Source organism: Haplochromis burtoni, unplaced genomic scaffold, assembly GCF_018398535.1.
Source record: "Haplochromis burtoni strain Fernald_Lab_line unplaced genomic scaffold, NCSU_Asbu1 Contig_11, whole genome shotgun sequence".
NCBI classification, from domain to species: domain Eukaryota; kingdom Metazoa; phylum Chordata; class Actinopteri; order Cichliformes; family Cichlidae; genus Haplochromis; species Haplochromis burtoni.
Window position 1 is genome coordinate 2,215,299 of NW_024582372.1, and position 19,867 is coordinate 2,235,165.

The 19,867-nt window shown below is 39.2% G+C and overlaps 1 protein-coding gene across 2 annotated transcripts in view; it reads right to left on the minus strand.

Moving 5' to 3' along the window:
* The window catches only part of LOC102314304 (CUB and sushi domain-containing protein 1), a 451,203-nt gene that overhangs the window by 18,703 nt on the left and 412,633 nt on the right, over window positions 1-19,867 (minus strand). For both annotated transcript variants that reach the window (XM_005915120.2, XM_005915119.2), the window contains exons 55-62: window positions 18,160-18,333; window positions 17,013-17,186; window positions 16,555-16,728; window positions 15,186-15,374; window positions 13,548-13,724; window positions 9,234-9,419; window positions 5,382-5,558; window positions 4,691-4,876 (exon numbers count right to left, since the gene is read on the minus strand). In XM_005915120.2, coding sequence (XP_005915182.1) covers window positions 4,691-4,876; window positions 5,382-5,558; window positions 9,234-9,419; window positions 13,548-13,724; window positions 15,186-15,374; window positions 16,555-16,728; window positions 17,013-17,186; window positions 18,160-18,333 — 1,437 coding nt within the window. The remainder of the gene's footprint in view (window positions 1-4,690; window positions 4,877-5,381; window positions 5,559-9,233; window positions 9,420-13,547; window positions 13,725-15,185; window positions 15,375-16,554; window positions 16,729-17,012; window positions 17,187-18,159; window positions 18,334-19,867) is intronic.

A 19,867-nucleotide genomic window follows, 5' to 3' on the forward strand; every position in this document is an offset into this window, starting at 1 on the left:
GGTTCATGAACCAATTAGAAAGGAAATCACCACTATTTGGATATGTATAGAGTTAAAGCAGCAGATGACCCAAATCACCATGTTTAGGTTACCGAACCAAAAAAACTAACCGATGAACTGAGAGTTTCTGATACACTTCTGCTTCACAAGACTAAAAAAACTCACAATATATAAAAAATATCAGTTTTATAAATCAAACTACCTCTAACCATCACCTTGAATGATTAAATGGACTGCATACCCCTGACTCCATTTAGCTTTTGCCATTTGTCATTAGCCTTCGGGCTCAAAAACTAACAATACTGTGAATGTTAAAATTAAATATTCAGTAGGCATCCAAGCGGCACAGTGATTTGTTTGCGTTAAAATAAATAGTGTTTTTCATTCATAGAAGTAACTGAAGATCTGACCATATTATTAAAAAATGGACACACAAATGCAAATTCACTTAATTATTCTTTCCAGTGTGTACATGAAGCTGAGCGCACAGAGCTGCTGTTCATGTAATGTTAATGACTCACACAAACTCAGTCCTATTTAGAAACTCAATTTTGTAAAAGACAGTTTATATAACTAATATTGGGATTAAATTGTCCGACGCATCACATAGGCAAGTATGCATTTAAAAAAGCATTTGTTACACACAGAGAATTTATTTCTGTGATGACTGGAGGTTAAAGGACTTTTTACAAGATTTTAAGAAACTCGCTGTGAGTGTTCATACATGCAAGAGCATTTTTATGTAGCTGGATATGTGTGCGTTTAACTTCATAACACTCCGACAAACATCTCTGCGTGTGCATGTGCCCGACTCCCCACGATAATGATAACCATCTGCATGGTTTCAAACATCTAATAAAGCCAGTGTAATTCTCATCTAACCAGGAGACAGATGGTTTCATGCTCCATTCATTCTGCTATGATGATATACAATAGACATACCCACACACACAGAGAAAGAGAGAGTGGCAGATAAGCACAGAAACATCCTGTATATACAGAGGACAAAGCAATAAGCAAGTATTGCGCATAAACACATGTAATCGAGAGTAAAAAAATAAGTATATAAAACTATCTGTAATTATACTGTATACAGATTTAATTTTTTCTTGTTCATTTTTTGGAATATTTTTCTGTTCCTCTGTTTGCATTATCGTCACTCTTTCTGAAAAAAGTAAAATCAAATCAAAAATTAATCAAGGACACCTTTTGCTAGTACCGAGTTGGACCCCCTTTTACCTTTAGAACTGTTTTAATTCTTTGTCACAGAGAATCAATGCCATATTTTGGCACGACGGTATTACACAGTTGCCGAGAGTTATCAGCTGTGCACCCATGATGTGAATATCCTGTTCCCCAAAGGGACTCTGCTCATTGAGAGCTGGTGACTGGGGAGGCCATTTGAATCCAGTGAACTCATTGGTATGTTTAAGAAGTGATGTGACCTTTGTGACATGGCACGTTATCCTGGTGGAAGCAGCTATCAGAAGATGGGTACACTGTGGTCATAAAGGCACGGACACGGTCAGGAACGCGTTCTTCCAGAAAACGGCTGATCACAGTTATTTTGTCCTTTTTGGACCATTCCCCGTAAACACTAGAACTGGTTGTGTGGGAAATTGGATTAGTAGCTTCTGAAATACTCAGGCCAGCCCATCTGCCATCAATAACTATGCCAGGTTCAAATTCCCTAAAATCAAAACTTGGACAGTTTGAACTTCAGCAGGTCATTTTGACCATTACTTTGAGTTGCTTTTGTGTGGTTGGCTGCTAAGATATGTATTAATAATAAGGTTAATAATGAATAATAATTCATGATATTAACAATAATAATACCTATAAGTGGTTTGGAGTCCTATGTAAAGCGCTATACAAATACAGGCCATTTACCATTTTTTATTAATAATACTTCATCAGGTGTACTTAATAAAGTGACAAGTACGTGCATTTCATTTATAATTCTGTGTTATTCTGCCTATGGCAAGCTAATCAACTGGTTACTTCTGGCTTTCTATCTCACCAGTGTTGTGAAGAAGCCTTCACCTCCCCATAGCCATCCTTCCAGCCTTAGAAAAAAATTATATTTCTCCACTCTACAACGTGTCCTTGTTTGTCCCATTCAAAACAAACCTACGCACCTGCACACAAATCAATGCCAATTTCTTAAAGTATGTACATGATTCATCGTTTTATTGTTACGTGACTGTAGGAATAATAGCTGGTGGCTAGCCAGCAGTTAATGAAGTTTCAGTTTCATCACAGAATGAATGTTTTCTTCCGCCTAAAAGCAACTTTGTTGTTGGGGAACAAACTCTAGCTGACTAAAACAGAGGAATGCATTCTTATTGACTTGAGCAGTTAATATTCCAGACCAATATTTCTGTGGGACTCTGATGCCCCAAAACACTCGGGTCTGTAATTGAAGGTTTCTGAACTCTTTTATTTCCTCTTTGTCTCTTTTCCTTGTTGTGAATTGACTACAGTGGCTTCACAACCCAGAGGAAGAGGACTAACTCTCATCCCTGCTTGCTTATGCGCCTTTGCTCTTCCCTCCATCATTGCGCTCGCTGACTCCTTTCCCGATCCTCTCTTCTTTCCTCTCACGTCTCCACACTCTCCTCTTTCTTACACTCTGGTCCCCTGCCTCCTTTCTGTCTGGGTACTCCCCCCCTGACTCCCTCTAACCCTTCTTTGCTTTCTCCCTGCACTTCTCTTCGTTGGCCTTCTGTCCCAGCTCCAGTCCTCTTTCATCCTCTTCCCCAGCTCTCTTGGACTCCTTCTCACACCATTACTGCCTCTCCCTCCCTCCCTTTGTCTTTTAAGCATATCTCTCTTGGTGCAATTCACCCAACCAACAAATTTTATGGGCTTAATCCCTTTTCTCACTGTGTGTTTACAGGTTTGGGGGCAGGTATTGATTTGGCTCTCTTTGTTTCTCCCATCACTCGCTTCCTTTCTCACTTGCTTCTCCTTTGCTTTCTCCTTGTAGCCTCACTGATGGCTCATCACATTCACTGTTTTTCTTTTTTCATTTACTTGCTTTACACTCTCTTTTTCCACCTTCCAATTTCTTTCCCTCTAAATCTCTGGATTATGCATTGTGTGTCCCTCTGTGTTTTTGTGTCTCTCTTCTCTAATCCATTGTTTTCTTCCGATACACCCCTTCATCCCTTACCGCCCCTCTCCTCCTCCTAGTCTCCCCCTCTGTCACTCATTGTCATTCTTATGTCTAAGTCCCTTTGATTCCCTTTTGCCTGCAGTTCGATAGGTCCTTCATTAAATGTGTCTATGGGTGTCTGTGTGTTAAAAAGCTTTCGTCACAAAATGAGATCAAATGATCGATGAGGGGATGAAAACAGGGGAGTTGAACATGAGATGGGGAGATTTAGAAAATGAGAACTAAAGGAGAGCAAAGAGGAAAGACTTTTCTAGTCTATAGCCTGTTTCTACCTCTGTATCTCACTGCCTCGTTCCCATTTTTCCATACCACCTTTAACTTTTGCTTCTCAGTTTCCTCCCCAAGTCACATGCTCTATCAGTATCACACACTATCTTTTACTTCTGCTTTTTCTCTCTGCACCTCTTTCTGCTTCCCTCTCAGTAGCCTCTATCCCTGCTTTCTCAGTTTTTTTTCATCTCAGTTCAAAGCCTCTCCAACTGCAGGAGCCAGCAGGAGATTTTCTGTTTGTGGGAAGAAACGGCAGGGTGGATCTCAGGAAACATTCCTTTTTACTGTTGTTGAGTATCATAGTCTAAACTCTAAATATGGCCTGTTGTAAAACTCTGAGCCATTTCAATTTAATGCATTCCTTTTTTATTCTCCCCTTTGTGTTTGTGGGAAAACAGAAGGTCTCAGGAAATAAACCCTGATTTAACACCCTGTTATAGTGAGGAGCAATGTTATTCTTCCTGTGGCCTAATCTTCCACTTCTTCCACTAATGTACTGTTGAATTCACAAGCTGTTATTTACTATACCAGTTCTTATTGCAATACTGTTTTTCTTAGTTAAATTGCCCTTTGTTTTTTGTGCTCTCTACCATTAACTACTATCACAATTCTTCATTGTTTGCTACCATTAGAAGATCTCATTACATTGAGATTTGACACTATAATATGTCAAGTCCATGTGCTTTTATTATTTCAATGCAGAATACAACACAACTTTTTATACTTTCCGTTCTGACTATGAATCAAATTCTGGGACAATTAGCAAAGGTTTTTAGGAAAGAAATCGGAATATTCTTGTTTCACTTTTTTGGCAAATCATAGACATTTACAGAAGGAATCCCTAATTTTTATTTTCATATATCAGAAAATATTATCATATACCTTAACTTCTCTATATAACCAGTGGGCTAATCTAAACAAAGCTTTGCATCAAAACACACACACTGCACTTATTAACATCTATATGTTACAAAAAACATTTATTATAATTCTCTCTTTTTTTTTTTTGATTTTATAAAATCAGTCCAAAACAGAAATGGACATTTTCTTTCTACCACTCTGAAAAAAAAACATGTTTTGTAAGCAAAATAGCTCAGAATCTCAGAACTGAACAGAAAAAAAATATTTCTGCATGTAAGCATGTAAATTTTCAACAATATTTATTTTATTTAGTTGGTTTAGTTTAACATTTCATGCTTTTATCCATAACTATGGAAACAGTTATGTATTACTTCCTCATACCTTTACAGCTGGGTTTAGTTTGGTTCCAGGTTCCATCTTTTATGCAGCGCAGAACGTTGCGTCCATGTCCAGGTGGTTCCATCAAGTGACCGGGGTTGCAGCGGTAGATCACTGTGTGGTTGAAGTTAAACTCTCTTCCTATATAGATTCCATTAGCTATTGTCCCAGGATCACCACAACTGATCACTAAAGGAAGTAACAAAAATGTTATGGTATAAGTGAGCCTAAATCTGTCATACAGTGGTGTGCCAGTAAGCCTGGAGCTGTGGATGAGTGCAGCATCATTTAAAACCAAAGCGTAAAAACTGTGCTTTCTAAAATGTCATAAAAACTGTGCTTTCTGTTTACTCGAATTTCTTTCTCCTTCCTCACTGTAACTTCCCTGAAGCACATTCCAACTTCATTCTATCTACCTCCCACCTCTTTCTCCCCCTTTCCCTACACATCTGTCTGCCTCTGTTAAACTTTACACTTTAAAATCTCTCACACAAGAGACCTTGTGCAGTTCTGAAGATACACAGCAGCTGCTTTCCCAGTCCCTGAACAATTTATGCTACTCTTGAACCATTTGCTAAAGAAAAACACTGCCATACATATAACAATAATGATAATATTTTAATCAGCGCTTCTACGCTGCGTGAGAATCCCATGCTGTTTGAACTAATCACTCAGACAGCAATGATCATCCTACCAGTGCAATCTGGGGGTTGTCCTGTCCACGTCCCATTGGTTGTGCAGTGTCTGGTGGTCAGGCCTGATGTTTTGAAGCCTTCCCAGCACGTGTAAGCCACTGAGCTGCCGAAGGTGATGCCATCACTGAAGACAATTCTGCCATGTGCTGGGGTGCCAGGGTTACCACAGGATACAGCTGAGGGGTGAGGAAATACCAATCAGCGTTGATTAAACTCAGCGATAATATCGGTGTAAGCAATACTGTCTTCCTGTCCCTCAGGGCTGATCAGCTGTGGGCTACAATAATGAGATTATCACTGGAGTCAGCTGGAAATAACATAAAATATCTCCTTGAGGTAGTGAAGCTGATTAATGATTAAAGGCTGTTGGGCTAGGGCGACCCCAAAGCTGAGCGCTCGTCCCCAGGTGAGACTTTTACTGCATGTTTCTGTCTCTCTCCATTTTCACTATCCAATCAAGGCAGAAATGCATAAAATAATGTAAAAAAGGAGTGTGTGTGACTGATCCTTTGCTTTTAATTACAGATGAATTACAGTTGTGTCGTAGTGAGTGAGGGGAAGTTGTTAAAACCCCTACATCACTAACGTTAACCTCCAAAACGCCACTGAGCCAAGTACAACACCTGTAAAAGATCCAAGGTCAGGTGCTGCCTGGTCGTGCTTACTGTTTGCCAAAACATCTGCGAGGTACAGCAACTGTAGAGGAAAACGAATGATGGCAAGAAGCAGCACTGGGTCATGCAGCAGGACTGTGGAGCTAATTATCAGTCAATACTTGTGGACAATGTCCTTCCTGAGTCATCTTTGGGGAGAACACAGTTGCAGAGATGAGAGCACAGAGAATACAGAAATATATTTCAGGATTGGCTGTGTGCTTGACATTGCAGCATTCATTAAGTCACACTGGTGTTCATGTTCACAGCTGCTTCAACAGTTCCTCTACTAAAGCCTATAGTGAATCTGAGGGGTTCCCTTTTATTTTGTGGAAAAAGTCACCCTCTGTGATGTCTTCTTTTGAGCCACGGATGTTTTCTTTGTGTCTGAGCCGCAGCTGGTCTTGTAGATTGTAAGACAAAATTGTCAGGGGACGGTTCATGAATGCAGCCGGGAAAGCACTACGGCTCTATCTAGTGAGCCATCGACCTTTAGTCTGCTGGCACAGCACATTAACAGAACCGACAGAAATTAGCACCCAGCCACAGCACATTTCCCTAATAAGATCATGACAGCTGACAGCCTTTAACAATCAAACACCTATTGATGGCATTCATTAGCCAGAACTCTTAAAAGCCTCGTTCAAAAGTACGTGAGACAGCGTGTAGGTGGAGCACATCATACAAAGCTGCATGTGCGTCTATGACAGCAATTTCTTTCTTTAAATCTGTGAGTAACAGTCTGTAGATGAGTGTGTATTTAATTGGAAGTGTGTATGGATTTCTTTGCATTTGTGTGTGTCAGTGACAGATGTCTTACCCTCTCTGAATCAGCTTTTAACCACTATTAGCTTAATGAAAAACAACTGTAGACAGACATAAATAATTACCTTACACAATCACAGACAATGGCACACACAAACACACTTCTAAGGTGTTTGTGTGTGTCTGTACGACTGACTTGATATTTACGTCAGTTTTTCAACATATGCAAGCAAGTCAAGACTTACAAGAGGTTAAAATTAGAGACTTTCTGCAGTTTCTCAACCACACGCTTTCCACAACAGCTTTGCATAATTTCAGTTTAGAGCTCTGTGTCTTAAAGTTTCAGCCACCTGTATTATTTTAAACACATACAGTCTAAAGATAATGATTTCCAACAGGAAGAAAAAAAAAACCCACAGCAATTTAGCAGCTAAATTTATGGATAACAGTAAGTCCGCTTTGTCCTATTGTTAGTATACCGGTGACTTTTTGTGTCACAGGCACATAAACAAGCACTGATACATTGTGACTCCCTCTTCCTCGACCTAGCAACTCAAATTGCTGCGAGAATAAATCGTCTATCCAATTGAATTTAAAATTTGCATCAGACTACAGTGTAGACCATGTCTGCTTTACTCGGCCTGAATATCTGTGGTGAAAATCGGCAAGGCTACACAGGCAGCAGCTAATGGTTCCAGTGTCTCTACAGTTCTAAGGGGACCCACTTTAATTTTCCCTGGATTCCCATGGGTTCAAAGAGTGTCTTTGGAAACAGCTGTTGACTATAGAATGCCGTTTATTAACACAGTGCTGTCAAAGATCCAACTTATTTATGAGTGACACACTTCAATCCTTTGTGTCTAAGCATGAACACAAACAAACAAACTTGAGTCTTCATATTTTAAATTCAACAATCGTCTTACATTATGCGTCTCTGGTGTTACATCTCTGAATTTTGAGAACATATTAAAATGACCACTTATGGACAGACAACGTTGTTAATGATTTTATTATTGCGTTCTTGCTGCAGAATTTTAGACCGCAGTGAGGAACTGAAAAATCAGCAGAGGAATTACACTCACTCAATAGCCTATATAATGTTTATTTAAAAATGAATGGCTTTATGTAGGATCAAAATATGTACACATACTGTAGTAAAATTCACACTGCTACACAAACTCTGAAACACGCTGTTTTTTTCTTTCCTGTCTCTTTAAGCTGTCCTCCCAAATGGCCCAGCCTACTCTAATAGGTCAATCACAATGTGGCAAAGGAATGTTGGTTGTGTATCCTAATTATGTGATTACAGATATAACTCTGTAAGTGTCAGCTGGTAACACAAAAACCCAGGATGCAACTATGTGTGAACCAGAACCAGACCAAGAACATAGAGAGGGTCCTGCAGAGGTCAATAATTCATTTTGCATTATTATACCCCAAACCGCAATTATCATTTACTTTTTAACATATGCACAAGTAGGGAGTGCCAACTAAAGTTTACAGCAACTTGCACTGTGGCAAGAGTGCAAAAAAGACTCGTCTTCACTTTTAGAGCCAGCAGCAAACCAAGAGCATGCTTTGCACGCCGATGAGAGACGTTGGAGATCAGTTTTGCAGAAGTGTTTCTAGCAAGCAAATGAAAAATGGCAGACTGCGAGGCAGCTGCTCATTAATATTCAACGCAATAAAAGAAACGGAAAACCCAAGAAGTGTAATATCAGCATTTGTAACATTAAACCTCTATATTTAACTCTATCTGTATCACATATGGGCAAAGTATGGTGGACCATCTCAGTCTGGCCAACATATTACAGTAAAGAAAATGAAGTAAAATGAGTCAAAAAGAAGTTTTTACGAAAACCCAAAGACTCAATAAATATGTGTAATATCAATTATCCAATATGGGCTCTTCACTCTTACTTTATCTAAATCACTATGACTCTCACAAAAAAGAAAATACTTAGGATAAAGATCTAAATGATTAAATCCATATATCACGCAGACTTTATAAGCAAATCTTGTTTGGTTCCTTTTATATCCGGGTATATTTTTAAGGCAATGTTTTATAGAATCTAGTCTGAGGCCCAAAGGTAACCTCAAAAGAGACAAAGACGACTTGCCATCAAAGTGTATGTTTTCAAAACAGACAGTTCAGCATGTTGTCACATTTCAATTTCTTGTATAAAGCAAGCAGCAGCCTTTTAAAGGCTCTATATAAATAGAATACAGATAAGAAGACCCCATAAATATCTATCTCGAGTCAAGTAGAAAGTACTGCTTCGATTTTCAGCGCTATGACAGAAAATAACTAAATAAATAAAAAGTTCTATATGCTGTTTAAAGTGTAAGCTGCAGTTTACGTTTCACTCAAGTTCAAGTGCCAAACTTTCACCTAACATGAGGAATATAAATGGTCATTTTGACACTTCCCACCTTGACAGACAGGCTGTGTACCACTCCAGGTGCCATTATGAAGGCAGGTCCTCTCGGCTGACCCAATCAGGTTATATCCTGCCTCGCAGCTAAAGCGCAAAAGGCTCTTGGTTTTAAATTCCTCTCCTCCTATACGGGCACCATGAGGAGGGATCCCTGGGTCTCCACAGATTCCAGCACTCACACCTACAGCAAGAAAGCAAGCATAAAGTTAATGTACCAAACTCAACAATGCTCTTAAAAACCAAATGAGTCCCCCACCCCCCAACATAATCCTGGACTGCTGCGACACAAACATAGAAACACATCAAAGCACATCAATTTGCACAGTGAATCCAAATACACTTGCTGCAGTCATGTCCATTAGTTCTAATAGGTTTTAGTGAATTTGTGCAACTAAATGGTAAAATGCTAGATCAGGAGGTCGTCCCTCACTGGGATCGTTATGCTAAAAATACACGCAAGCATTCATGCTAGAGGTCAACAACATCAACTAAACACCATATGCACTGGAGAAATTGCAATGACACAATTTGTCTGCTTACCCTTTTCATATACAGTAACTCACACATAGATGCACATACTCAGACATGCAAACTTTGTAGAACTGTACTTTGCATTTAGGCTATACCAAATTGTTCTAGCATTAAAAGCACTGAGCGTGTTACAATTTTAGCAGCTTAAATTCCATCGGTAGGGATTTGTGAGTTTAACAGGGTACAGCGCCAAATGCAGTGTCTTGCATCTCAATGAGTTCTTCAGCTGCAGGATGTATTCTGCCCTGCTGAGTGCTCTGTTTTGAGGCCAGCAGAGTAAGCTTATTGCATTTCAGCTGTTGAGACTGTTGATGCTGAGTTTAGAAATGATCGGTTGTAGTGTTGTGGGATCTGTGTAACCCCAGTGTAGAGGAATGCTTACAACCTGAGAAGTGAACAAGGACTCTGCCACCTCTCTATTCCTGCCTGTTTCTAACATGTGCAGTTCAAGCCAGGAAATATGCCCTGTAGTATAAAGTGTGCTCAGTTTCCAGCATGTAAGAGATCATCGTGTCTCTGTGTTTGTGATAAATTGCAGAGGTAACAAAAATGACATAAAATACTTTGTCACGATATTTTACACAAGCAAAACTGTCAAATGGTGGCATAGTCATAAATTTGTAATGCAATAAAAAGCATGTAAAAACTGAACAAAGTTTTTTTTAACAGCTTGAAAATGTTCAAATAATTTCTCCCTTCATCTTTTTTTGTGGAACAAATGGGAGGACATGTGCGATGAAGGGCAGCGTGGTCATGGGGTGGTTAGTTCTCAGTAAGCTGGAAGGTAGGTAATTATAATCAACGATATAAACAGCTTGCTGCAATTTGTCACTTATTAAATTGATTAACTGATTTAAAATTATGGCGTCGCTTCTGGTATGTTATTCATGTCTGGAACTGTGGAAAGTGGAAAATCGAATCTAGAGATAAATATTCATAGAGCACAAGGACTAACTTTTGATCATAATATGACGTTTCTTAGGTGACTGTCTACCACTGTCATTTCCTCAATATAGTACATCACAGTCTCTGATCTAAAATCAAAAAACAATACGGTGAAGAATTGAGTGGTTCTGAAACACACAAGGAGCCTGTCCGTCAGTCAGAGATACCTGTCAGTTCCAGTTAATACTTCACAGTATATTATGCTGAGGCAAAACAAAGATGTCTTAGTACTGACTTGCCTGTGGGGTATGGCTCACTGTTTTTGTTCCAGATGGGGTGTTGCTGTTTTTTTAATAGCTCAATCTTTTGTTCTCAAAAAACACTTGTTTCATTCTTCAATTCCCTGAAATTCTACTGTTTTTACCTTTAATCATTGAGTCTTTGCTATTCTGTAGCCTTTACTGGTACTGTTTACCATCTGACAAGATCTCTGCATAGTATGTATACACTAGCAGTTAAAAGTTTGGACACACTTTCTCATTTTATGTTTTTTCTTCATTTCTACTACTTTCTACATTGTAGATACATATTGAAGACATCAAATATACGAAACAAGATATATAGAATTACGTAGCAAAGAAAAAATTGATAAATAACTCTAAATATGTTGTATATTTTAGATTCCTGAAAGTAGGGACACTTTGTTAACAGCGCTGCAAACCCCTGGCCTTCTGTCAATGAGCTTTATGATGTAGTCGCATGAAATGGTTTCACTTTACAGGTGTGCGTTGTCAGGATTCATTTGTGGAATTTCTTTGCCTTCTTAATGGGGTTGGGACCATAAGCTGTGTTATGCAGGTTGGTACACAGATGACAGCCCTATTTGACAACTGTTAGAATTTATATTATTGCAAGAACCAATCAACAAGTAAATAGAAACGACAGGCCGTCAGTACTTTAAGAACTGAAGGTCAGTCAGTCCGGAATATTGCTAAAACTAACAAGTGCTACAATGAAACTGGCTCACGTAAGGACTGCCCCAGGAAAGCGAGACCAAGAGTCACCTCTGCTGCTGAGGATAAATTAACCTGAGTCACCAGCCTCAGAAACTGCAAGTTAACAGCACCTCGGATTAGAGCCCAGATATGGACATTACACTAGTGGAAATCTGTGCTTTGGTCTGATGATTCCAAATTTGAGATCTTTGGTTCCACCCGCTGTGTCTTTGTGCGAGACAGAAAAGTTGGTCAGATGGTCTCTACATGCATGGTTCTCACTGTGAAACATAGAGGAGGTGTGATTGTGTGGGGGTGCTTTGTTGGTGACACTGTTGGGGATTTATTAAAAACTGAAGATACACTGAACCATCATGGCTACCACAGCATCCTGCAGCAACACGCCATCCCATCCGGTTTGCGTTTAGTTGGACCATCATTTATTTTTCAACAGGGCTATCTGACCAAGAAGGAGAGTGATGGGGTGGTGCGCTAGATGGCCTAGCCAGCATTTTGTCACCTGACCATAACCAAATCAAGATGGTTTGGGATGAGATGGACCGCAGAGTTAAGGCAAAAGGGCCAGCAAGTGCTCAGCATCTCTGGGAACTTCTTCAAGACTGTTGGAAAACCATTTAAGGTGACGACATCAAGAAGCTCATTGAGAGAATGCCAAGAGTTTGCAAAGCAGTAATCAAAGCAAAGGGTGGCTATTTTGAAGAATGTAAAATATAAAATGTGTTTTTTATGTGTTTATTCATAGTTTTGATGCCTTCAGTGAAAATCTAAAATGTACATAGTCATGAAAATAAAGAAAACCCATTAAATCCCATTAAATGTCCAAACTTGACTGGTAGTGTACATGCAAGGAACTCTAGAAATGATCATATAATGATGGTGACAGTATGTAGTGGCTCCAAAGTCAGCATGAACCTTTTTGTCTTTGAGACCACCAAATAAGGCGTAGTCAAACAAAACTGTTTTTCTCAGAGCTCAGGGTACAGTAAAGATATAGATACAAATAAACAAATACAAAGAACAGTAAGTAATTTTATCAGATTAGATGGTAAATTCTGTGTGTGTGTGCAGATAATCTTGTGGTCTTCAGTCCAGGTAGTGCTGGTCTCCAGCAGCTCCTTCCCATACATTACATCCTGCTTATGGTTTGGAACATGATATTAGATACCATGCCCGTAAGAGCGCTGTCATCATTTGTAGAACCAATGAAGACAAACATCTAAGACTTTCCAAATTTAAATTGTCGAATAATAATCCTATTGTCTGTAATGAGGTCAAATATCTTGGACATCTTATTATAGCTCAAATACCAGAAGAGTTCTTTTTAGAGCATACTGTACATCTCTGCATACTTCATACTTGTGGACAAACTATAGGAACTATAGGAAGGTGAGTCTGCATAAACCTCATGTAGCCTATACTAATGCCCTGAGCTTATCACTGAAGATACAAAGGTGGCTCAACACCAGCAGGGGCTGGTACAATTGTCTCTTTGTGGGAAGGTGATCTGAGTGTATTTTTTCTTTGTTTTTGTAGATGTGTTTTACATGAGTCTGGAATAAAGGTTGATTGATTGGCACAAATTGCACACTGGTGTTGTGAGCAGGAGCGCTTGCCATTCTGTAATATTTTATATTATCAATTGTGTTCTGCAAAGCCTTATTAAAAAGGCATTTCTGGATACAGATTTCCTTGTTGAAAGCCTCAGTGTAGATGTGGTACATTTGCCTTACGTGTAAAAACAGGCACAGACTTATCGTGTGCTTTGAGTGCGAATATGTATGACAGCAACAGTGAATCATTCAACTTAGCCCTAATCCTGCACAAAATGTAAATCGTGTCTATTAGACATGCAGGTATATCAAGTACTTTGACTTTACCAGTGCAGTAGGGTGGTGCTCCACTCCATGTACCATCTTCCTGACAATGGCGAGTAGCATTGCCCACAAGCACTCCACCAGGTAGACAAGAGTACTGCAGTACTGAACCATATGTCCAACTGTTGGTCCCAGATACTACTACATTAGGGGGTACACCAGGGTCACCACAGGAAATAGCTACAGAGACAGCAAGAGATTGAAAGAGATAAAGAAGGGTTTAGTGTGTGAGTGTTTGTGTATGTCTCTGAATGTGTGTTTGAGTGTGGATGCGTCCAACTATAGATTACAGATACTATTGCTTCAGGTTGTGCAGCTGGGTCACTGCAGAGACAGCAAACAGGAGAATGTTTTCAGCAAAACAGGGGTGGGATTAATGCAAGCCCTTGTTGTTTTTGTGTGTGCGTGCTTGTGTCAAAATACACAAACAGGGACTGCAAAAAGAAAGAAGTGTAGACATTAAATGTAGCATGAGACAGAGGCGCTAGCTGTTCAACCAAGGTGAACTGGAAGACAACCAAGGATGTTTTGGTTGTGTGATATGCACCTTAACCAATACAAGACAACGTATTATGACTTTGCAACTGTACAATAAAACATATGCACATAAATAATTAAACCTTCCTTGCTTACACCACATTGTAGCATACGGGCATGCAAGTAAAGCTTATTGAGTTTAACTGAATTGCCTGAGAGAGGGAGAGAAAACCAATAACTCATCTGAAATTAAATTCACTTCAGCCAGACAACACTGAAAGCATCTCTGCTTTTCTTCTATGTAGAAAACTAGAAAAAAATCATTCCAAAGCATTTAAGCAACAGACGCCCAATTTTTTTCTTCAGCTTCGGAGAAATCTATGTTTTACAAAGCACAAGTTTCTGGAGGACACTGATATGGAACTGCTCTCGATTTTCTATTGCTGCCAAATGACTTGTCCTCTGATATCTCTCCTCACCCCCAAATTGTATTACTCCATCCTCTCCTTGCCCCTCTGTCATCACCCCTTTCCCCCCAATTTTCCGATAAGACCTTGTTTTGCGAATGCAACGCTCGATGCACAGACGCCAAGTGCTTCACCGGTGTCTGCCCCTTCCTTCCTCTCTGTCTGATTTCTCATCTCTACACCTCTGTTCCTGTGTCTTTATTCTAAACTTTTGTTCACCTTCTGTCCCCCTCTTCATCTGTGAATCTGCTTCCTTCTCACTATCACTCTCTAGTTTAATCTCTTTGTTTCTATCAGCAATGGTAGCTTTCTAACAAGACCACCTATAGCCTTATGAGACACATTCCAACTTTCTTTTTCTGTAAACACACATGGACACAAATCATACTCAAACCTTTACGACTCTTTCTTTCATACCCTTTTCTTTTATGATTACTTTCTTCCCATTTTCTTTCTTGAACCCTCTCGTTTGCTCTCACTCTTTCATCCACTCCTCCTTATCCTACTCTCAAAGGCTCTTCAGGCTATTTCAATCCTCAAATGCCTATTCCAGAAACCAAAAAAAAGAGCTACCTGCTTGTGACTACTTTTTTGAAGGCATGTTCTTATAAAAAAAAATCCCAAAACTCTTCTGTTCACAACAGGAAAGACATGTAGCCAAATATTTCCCCGACTACCTTCACTTGTTCACCCATACCTAGGCAACGAGGGATTGGCCGGTCCCACAGTCCATTATGCTGACATGTAAGGAGTGCAGAACCCAAAAGGTAGAAGCCTCGTTTGCAGTGGATTGATACAGTCACACCATAGCTGAAGACTTCTGGGTAACGAAGGCCGGATTGGCGCACACCATTCTCCACATGGCCGGGGTCAGAACAGTTCACCACTGTACGAGAGAGCAGAAGAGCCATTTAAAAGTATTTACAAAGTTTTTACAATGCAAGCATATATAAAGGTGATGGCTATATATCTTGGGAGCTTTGTGGGGTTGAGTACTGAATACTCAATTACCATTTAACAAAGCTACAATTTCATCTCATGCATGCTGCTCTGCTCTGGTCTTCTTTAAACTGCTCTTTTGTCATACCCTGCTCTGTTTTTTGAAGCATTTTGTTCCCTATTCCCTCCTCCTGTCCCTTGTACTTTTTCTCTCTGGGTAGATGCCAGTCCAATAAGAGTGGAGTTTGATTTTCCCCATGTCGCAGGGGAGACTGACATTCACTCAAATTCAAGTCCATGGGGGAGACGCCTATGTGTGTTTGTGTGTGTGTGTGTGTGTGTGTGTGTGTGTGTGTGTGTGTGTGTGTTTGGCACCCTATGGGAACAAAGAAAGTTTCAGTCTTATAATTGACAGCTGCTGCTGTGAGGTAAAAAGAGGGAGGGAGAGCAGGATAAGACAGAAAATGTGGGGGAGATGGAGAAAGCAAGCAGGCAAGCGAGGATGAATCGCTTCAGTGGGAAACCCATGTGAGCAACTATGTTATATCGATCTGCTCTCATGACTTTGCAAAATGCTTGTGTGTATGCGTGCTTGAGTATATCATAACTGTTACACTACCAGGGGTCTAGAGAGTTTTGTACTGTAATGACCGTGCATGGTTAGCAGAGGAAAAGAGCATGTCTCTGGACATGTACCCAGCTGTGTTTGCGCACGAATGAATTTATTAGTTTATTTGGAGATACACTGATTGTGCCTGAATTCATCTTGCAGATAAGATTTTGTTGTGTTCTCTCTTTTACTAGCAGCAGACTCGGTTCCAAAAGCAATTTCATTTACATAATGTGGGTAGAAGTAAATTCAGTCAACACATGCTGAACATACCACGGCAATCCACAATTTAAAGGAAAGTCTGTTTTTTTACAATACAACCTAGGGATCATTTTTGTCATTGAGGCCTTTTCTTTTATTTGGTTATGATTTTACTCAACAGATGTCGATAGCATCATGTTGACTCCTCACACAGATTCTATGATTTTAAAAGTGAAAAAAAATAAATAAATAAAGCATTACAAGGATGTGCATGTGCATGAGTTTCTAGCTCTGTGTTAATGAATGTGGACGAGACCTTTGCAGACTGGTAAGGGGCTGCTCCACTGTCCGTTAAGTCGGCACTGAGCCCGAGCATTTCCACTTAGGACGTAACCTCTGTTGCAGGTGAAGTTGACCACATCATTGAGATTAAATTCGGTGCCATTGGTCCGCCCATTGGCTGGGTTGCCTGGGTGACCACAAGTTATTGCTGAGAGAGAAAGAGTGGAGAGAAATGTGATGAGAAACTTGAGGTTCGGAATAAGTATTGTGGTTCTCCCTCTTGATATTGTGTGATATTTCCAACTTTTTTTTAATGTTGGTGCACAGATATATTCACTGAAAAAAAAAAAGTAAACTCTAAAAGAATAAATTGTGTGATGTCTCTGAAGATTTTCTTTATATAACAATATAGGTTTTAGCTTTTCATATTTGACAAAAGCAGCAAACAATCTTTAACTCTAAACCACGATGTTGTTGGTATTGTGAACTTACGGACACAGACAGGTGTTGTTCCAGACCACCGATGGTCTTGTTGGCAGATTCTGACTGATGTGCCAATTAGGCGATATCCTAACATGCACTGGTATACAACTGTGTCACGGTAACTAGATCCATCCCCGCTAATGTGGCCGTTGACTATAGGATCTGGAGAGTCACAGTGACCAGCTGGGAGAAGCAAAGTGACAGAAATTAATACAGCACAATGAAACGCATCTTTAACTCACTCACACATCACTGAAGCTGGTTTTGTGTGCTGAGCCCTGATTTTAAACACATTCTGGCTCATTGTGCCAGCAGTCACTGTGGACTGCCAAATTATATGTAGGAGCTTAGATGCTTAAACTTTCAAATGTCTGTCTTTGCAAATCACCTTCAAAGACTTTAGTTCTAAACTTGGAGCAATTACAGATGAACAAAAGTCTCTTAAAAACAGTCCTTTAAACATTTTTTTTTCATGCACTACATCTGCCTGGGGTTACTTAAAGCTTCAGCACATAAAAAGCAAGACTCCTGTGAGCTGAGGTGTAAAGAGATTCTGAATTGTATTTGACACTATTTCATCTGTTAACAGATGTGTTTCAAAGTCGATCCCTTTTTCTTGATGTTTGTGTATCTAATGGTAAATGGTAAATAGTCCACCCAGTTCTGAACGGTCACTTGGTTATTGCCAAAGGTTAAAAGTTAAAAATAACTAGCCTTTCTAAAATTGTTACAATTATTTCTAATTTTAAGAGATAGTATTATTATTGTCTTTTTAGGTCAGCAAATATCATCTCTATCAATAAATGACAAATACTGTTATATTTTGCCATCAATATCTCAAAAGAATATGAGGGTGGATGTGAAATTTGCAGGTGTAACATGAATATTAACAATGCGCTACCTTATCAAAGTTGTACATATAGGCTCTCCGTGTTCATTACATTGACTTAGGTGATCTATTCCATGGTGTTAGTGAGGTACTAATCAGGTTGGATTTTTCTCATTAATGTAATATGAGATGAGTCAATGCTTTGATTTTACTTTAACAGCTTGCTACATTTCTTCTCCAATGAATCAAATTGTTATTTTTTGTGCCAAAGGGACTTAGGATAAACCACAACATCTTGAACATCTTATCACATTCAATGAACATTACCTAGACACCTGGTCTCTACACCACTCCACAGCCCATTAGCGCCACACTCCCTCACGTGGGATCCCACCAGCGTGTAGCCATGGTTACACATAAAGATCGCAGTTGCTCCGAATGTGGTCAACGTCCCCAGTTTGGTACCAAAAGGTGGGGAAGGAAGTTCCCCGCAGGAGATAACTAAATAATGAAATAAATGTGTCATTACAAAGTAACACATTACATAACATCGTGGTGCAAATGATACTTTTCCATCTTTTACAAAATCTGCAAATAAAGTGGTCTGTGTCGTCAAGCCTTCATCATGATTGGTCAGTTAAATGAAGCATTACAAGACTACCATCCTAAATTTAAACATGGTACATTTTTGTTTTCCAACACAATATCTATCTGAATTTATTTCCTTCAGAAGATTTAAGCTAATTCTATCTTAATATCCTGGGAGACACAGCTTTAAAGTCACTGGCTAATTTAAACAGACACTTCTGTTACATTGCCAAATCCCTTGAAACTGCTGCAATGATAGGTAGGTCAGCTCAAACACTACCAAGAGAAATGAACAAAAACGTATCCAAATAAAGTCTTTAAACCACTGGCTTAATGTAAAATACATTTCAAATTTTAATCATTTTTTTAAACTTCTCCAGTGTACACATTTCACTTTTCCATTGGCATATCATATATTATGCAACAGTATGAAATTCTGTAGCCTACTAGAAAGTTGTCAAAGTCCCAATGTTCTGTCACAGCCTCTCTTTATGAAACAAGCAGCAAAGACGTATTGCATAGTAAGACTGAATTTGTATAGACAGTATTTCACTACTATCGGCATATACCCCACATTTAGGAAGTACAGACTGCATTCTGTTTGAAAGAGACACAGTCCCTAGACAATGTGCAGTAGTTAATATCCTCAGGCGTTTCGAAACACATACACCCCTGGTAACTAATTTCCAAAAAAGTAGAAGAAATAGATAAAACCTCACGCACAACCACACATAAAGCAGCTCCCTCTCAAATATACCAATGACAGAGGATTATGCACATGCATGCTTGCCCCTCAAAGCAGGTGAAAAGCACAGTTGTTGTTGTTTTTTTTAAACTAAACTTGGCAATTATGCTAGGAAAGTAGCTTTCTTTAATTCTTCCAAGTCTCCCCTCATTTCTTTATATCTTGCTAGGAAAATTGGAAACAGGTGCACTGATTAGAAATCATACCTGAACTACAGAACATATAGCAAAAACATTTATGCCATTTAAAAGGTCTTGAAAGTCAATATTTTGTATGATCACCTTTATTTTTTTACAGTCTGAAATCTCTTAGGCAAATTTCTTATCATTTCTTTAAATAGTCTTTAGAAATGGTTTTCCAGGCTTCTTGAAGGATAATCAATTTTCACTGCCTTTTGTTCAGTTCTCTGTCAAGATGATCTCACACTGCTTCAGTAATTTTGAGGTTAGCTGACCTTTCCTGACCAAGGTGAACAAAAGCCCATTCCTATGAAAATGGTCAGATACAAGGGGTGGACTGAAAATGGGAAAAAATAGGCAGCCGATTTCAAAAGAAAAACTTTGAAAACTTTCAGAAAGTGTGGATAACTATTGCTCATGGCTGCTTTAAAAAATTACATGAAAGTCAAACTCCTTGGAAGAAAAGATAAAAAAATGATGGGCAGATTTTTGTAAATGTCTCTTGTTCCGGCTTTATTTTGAT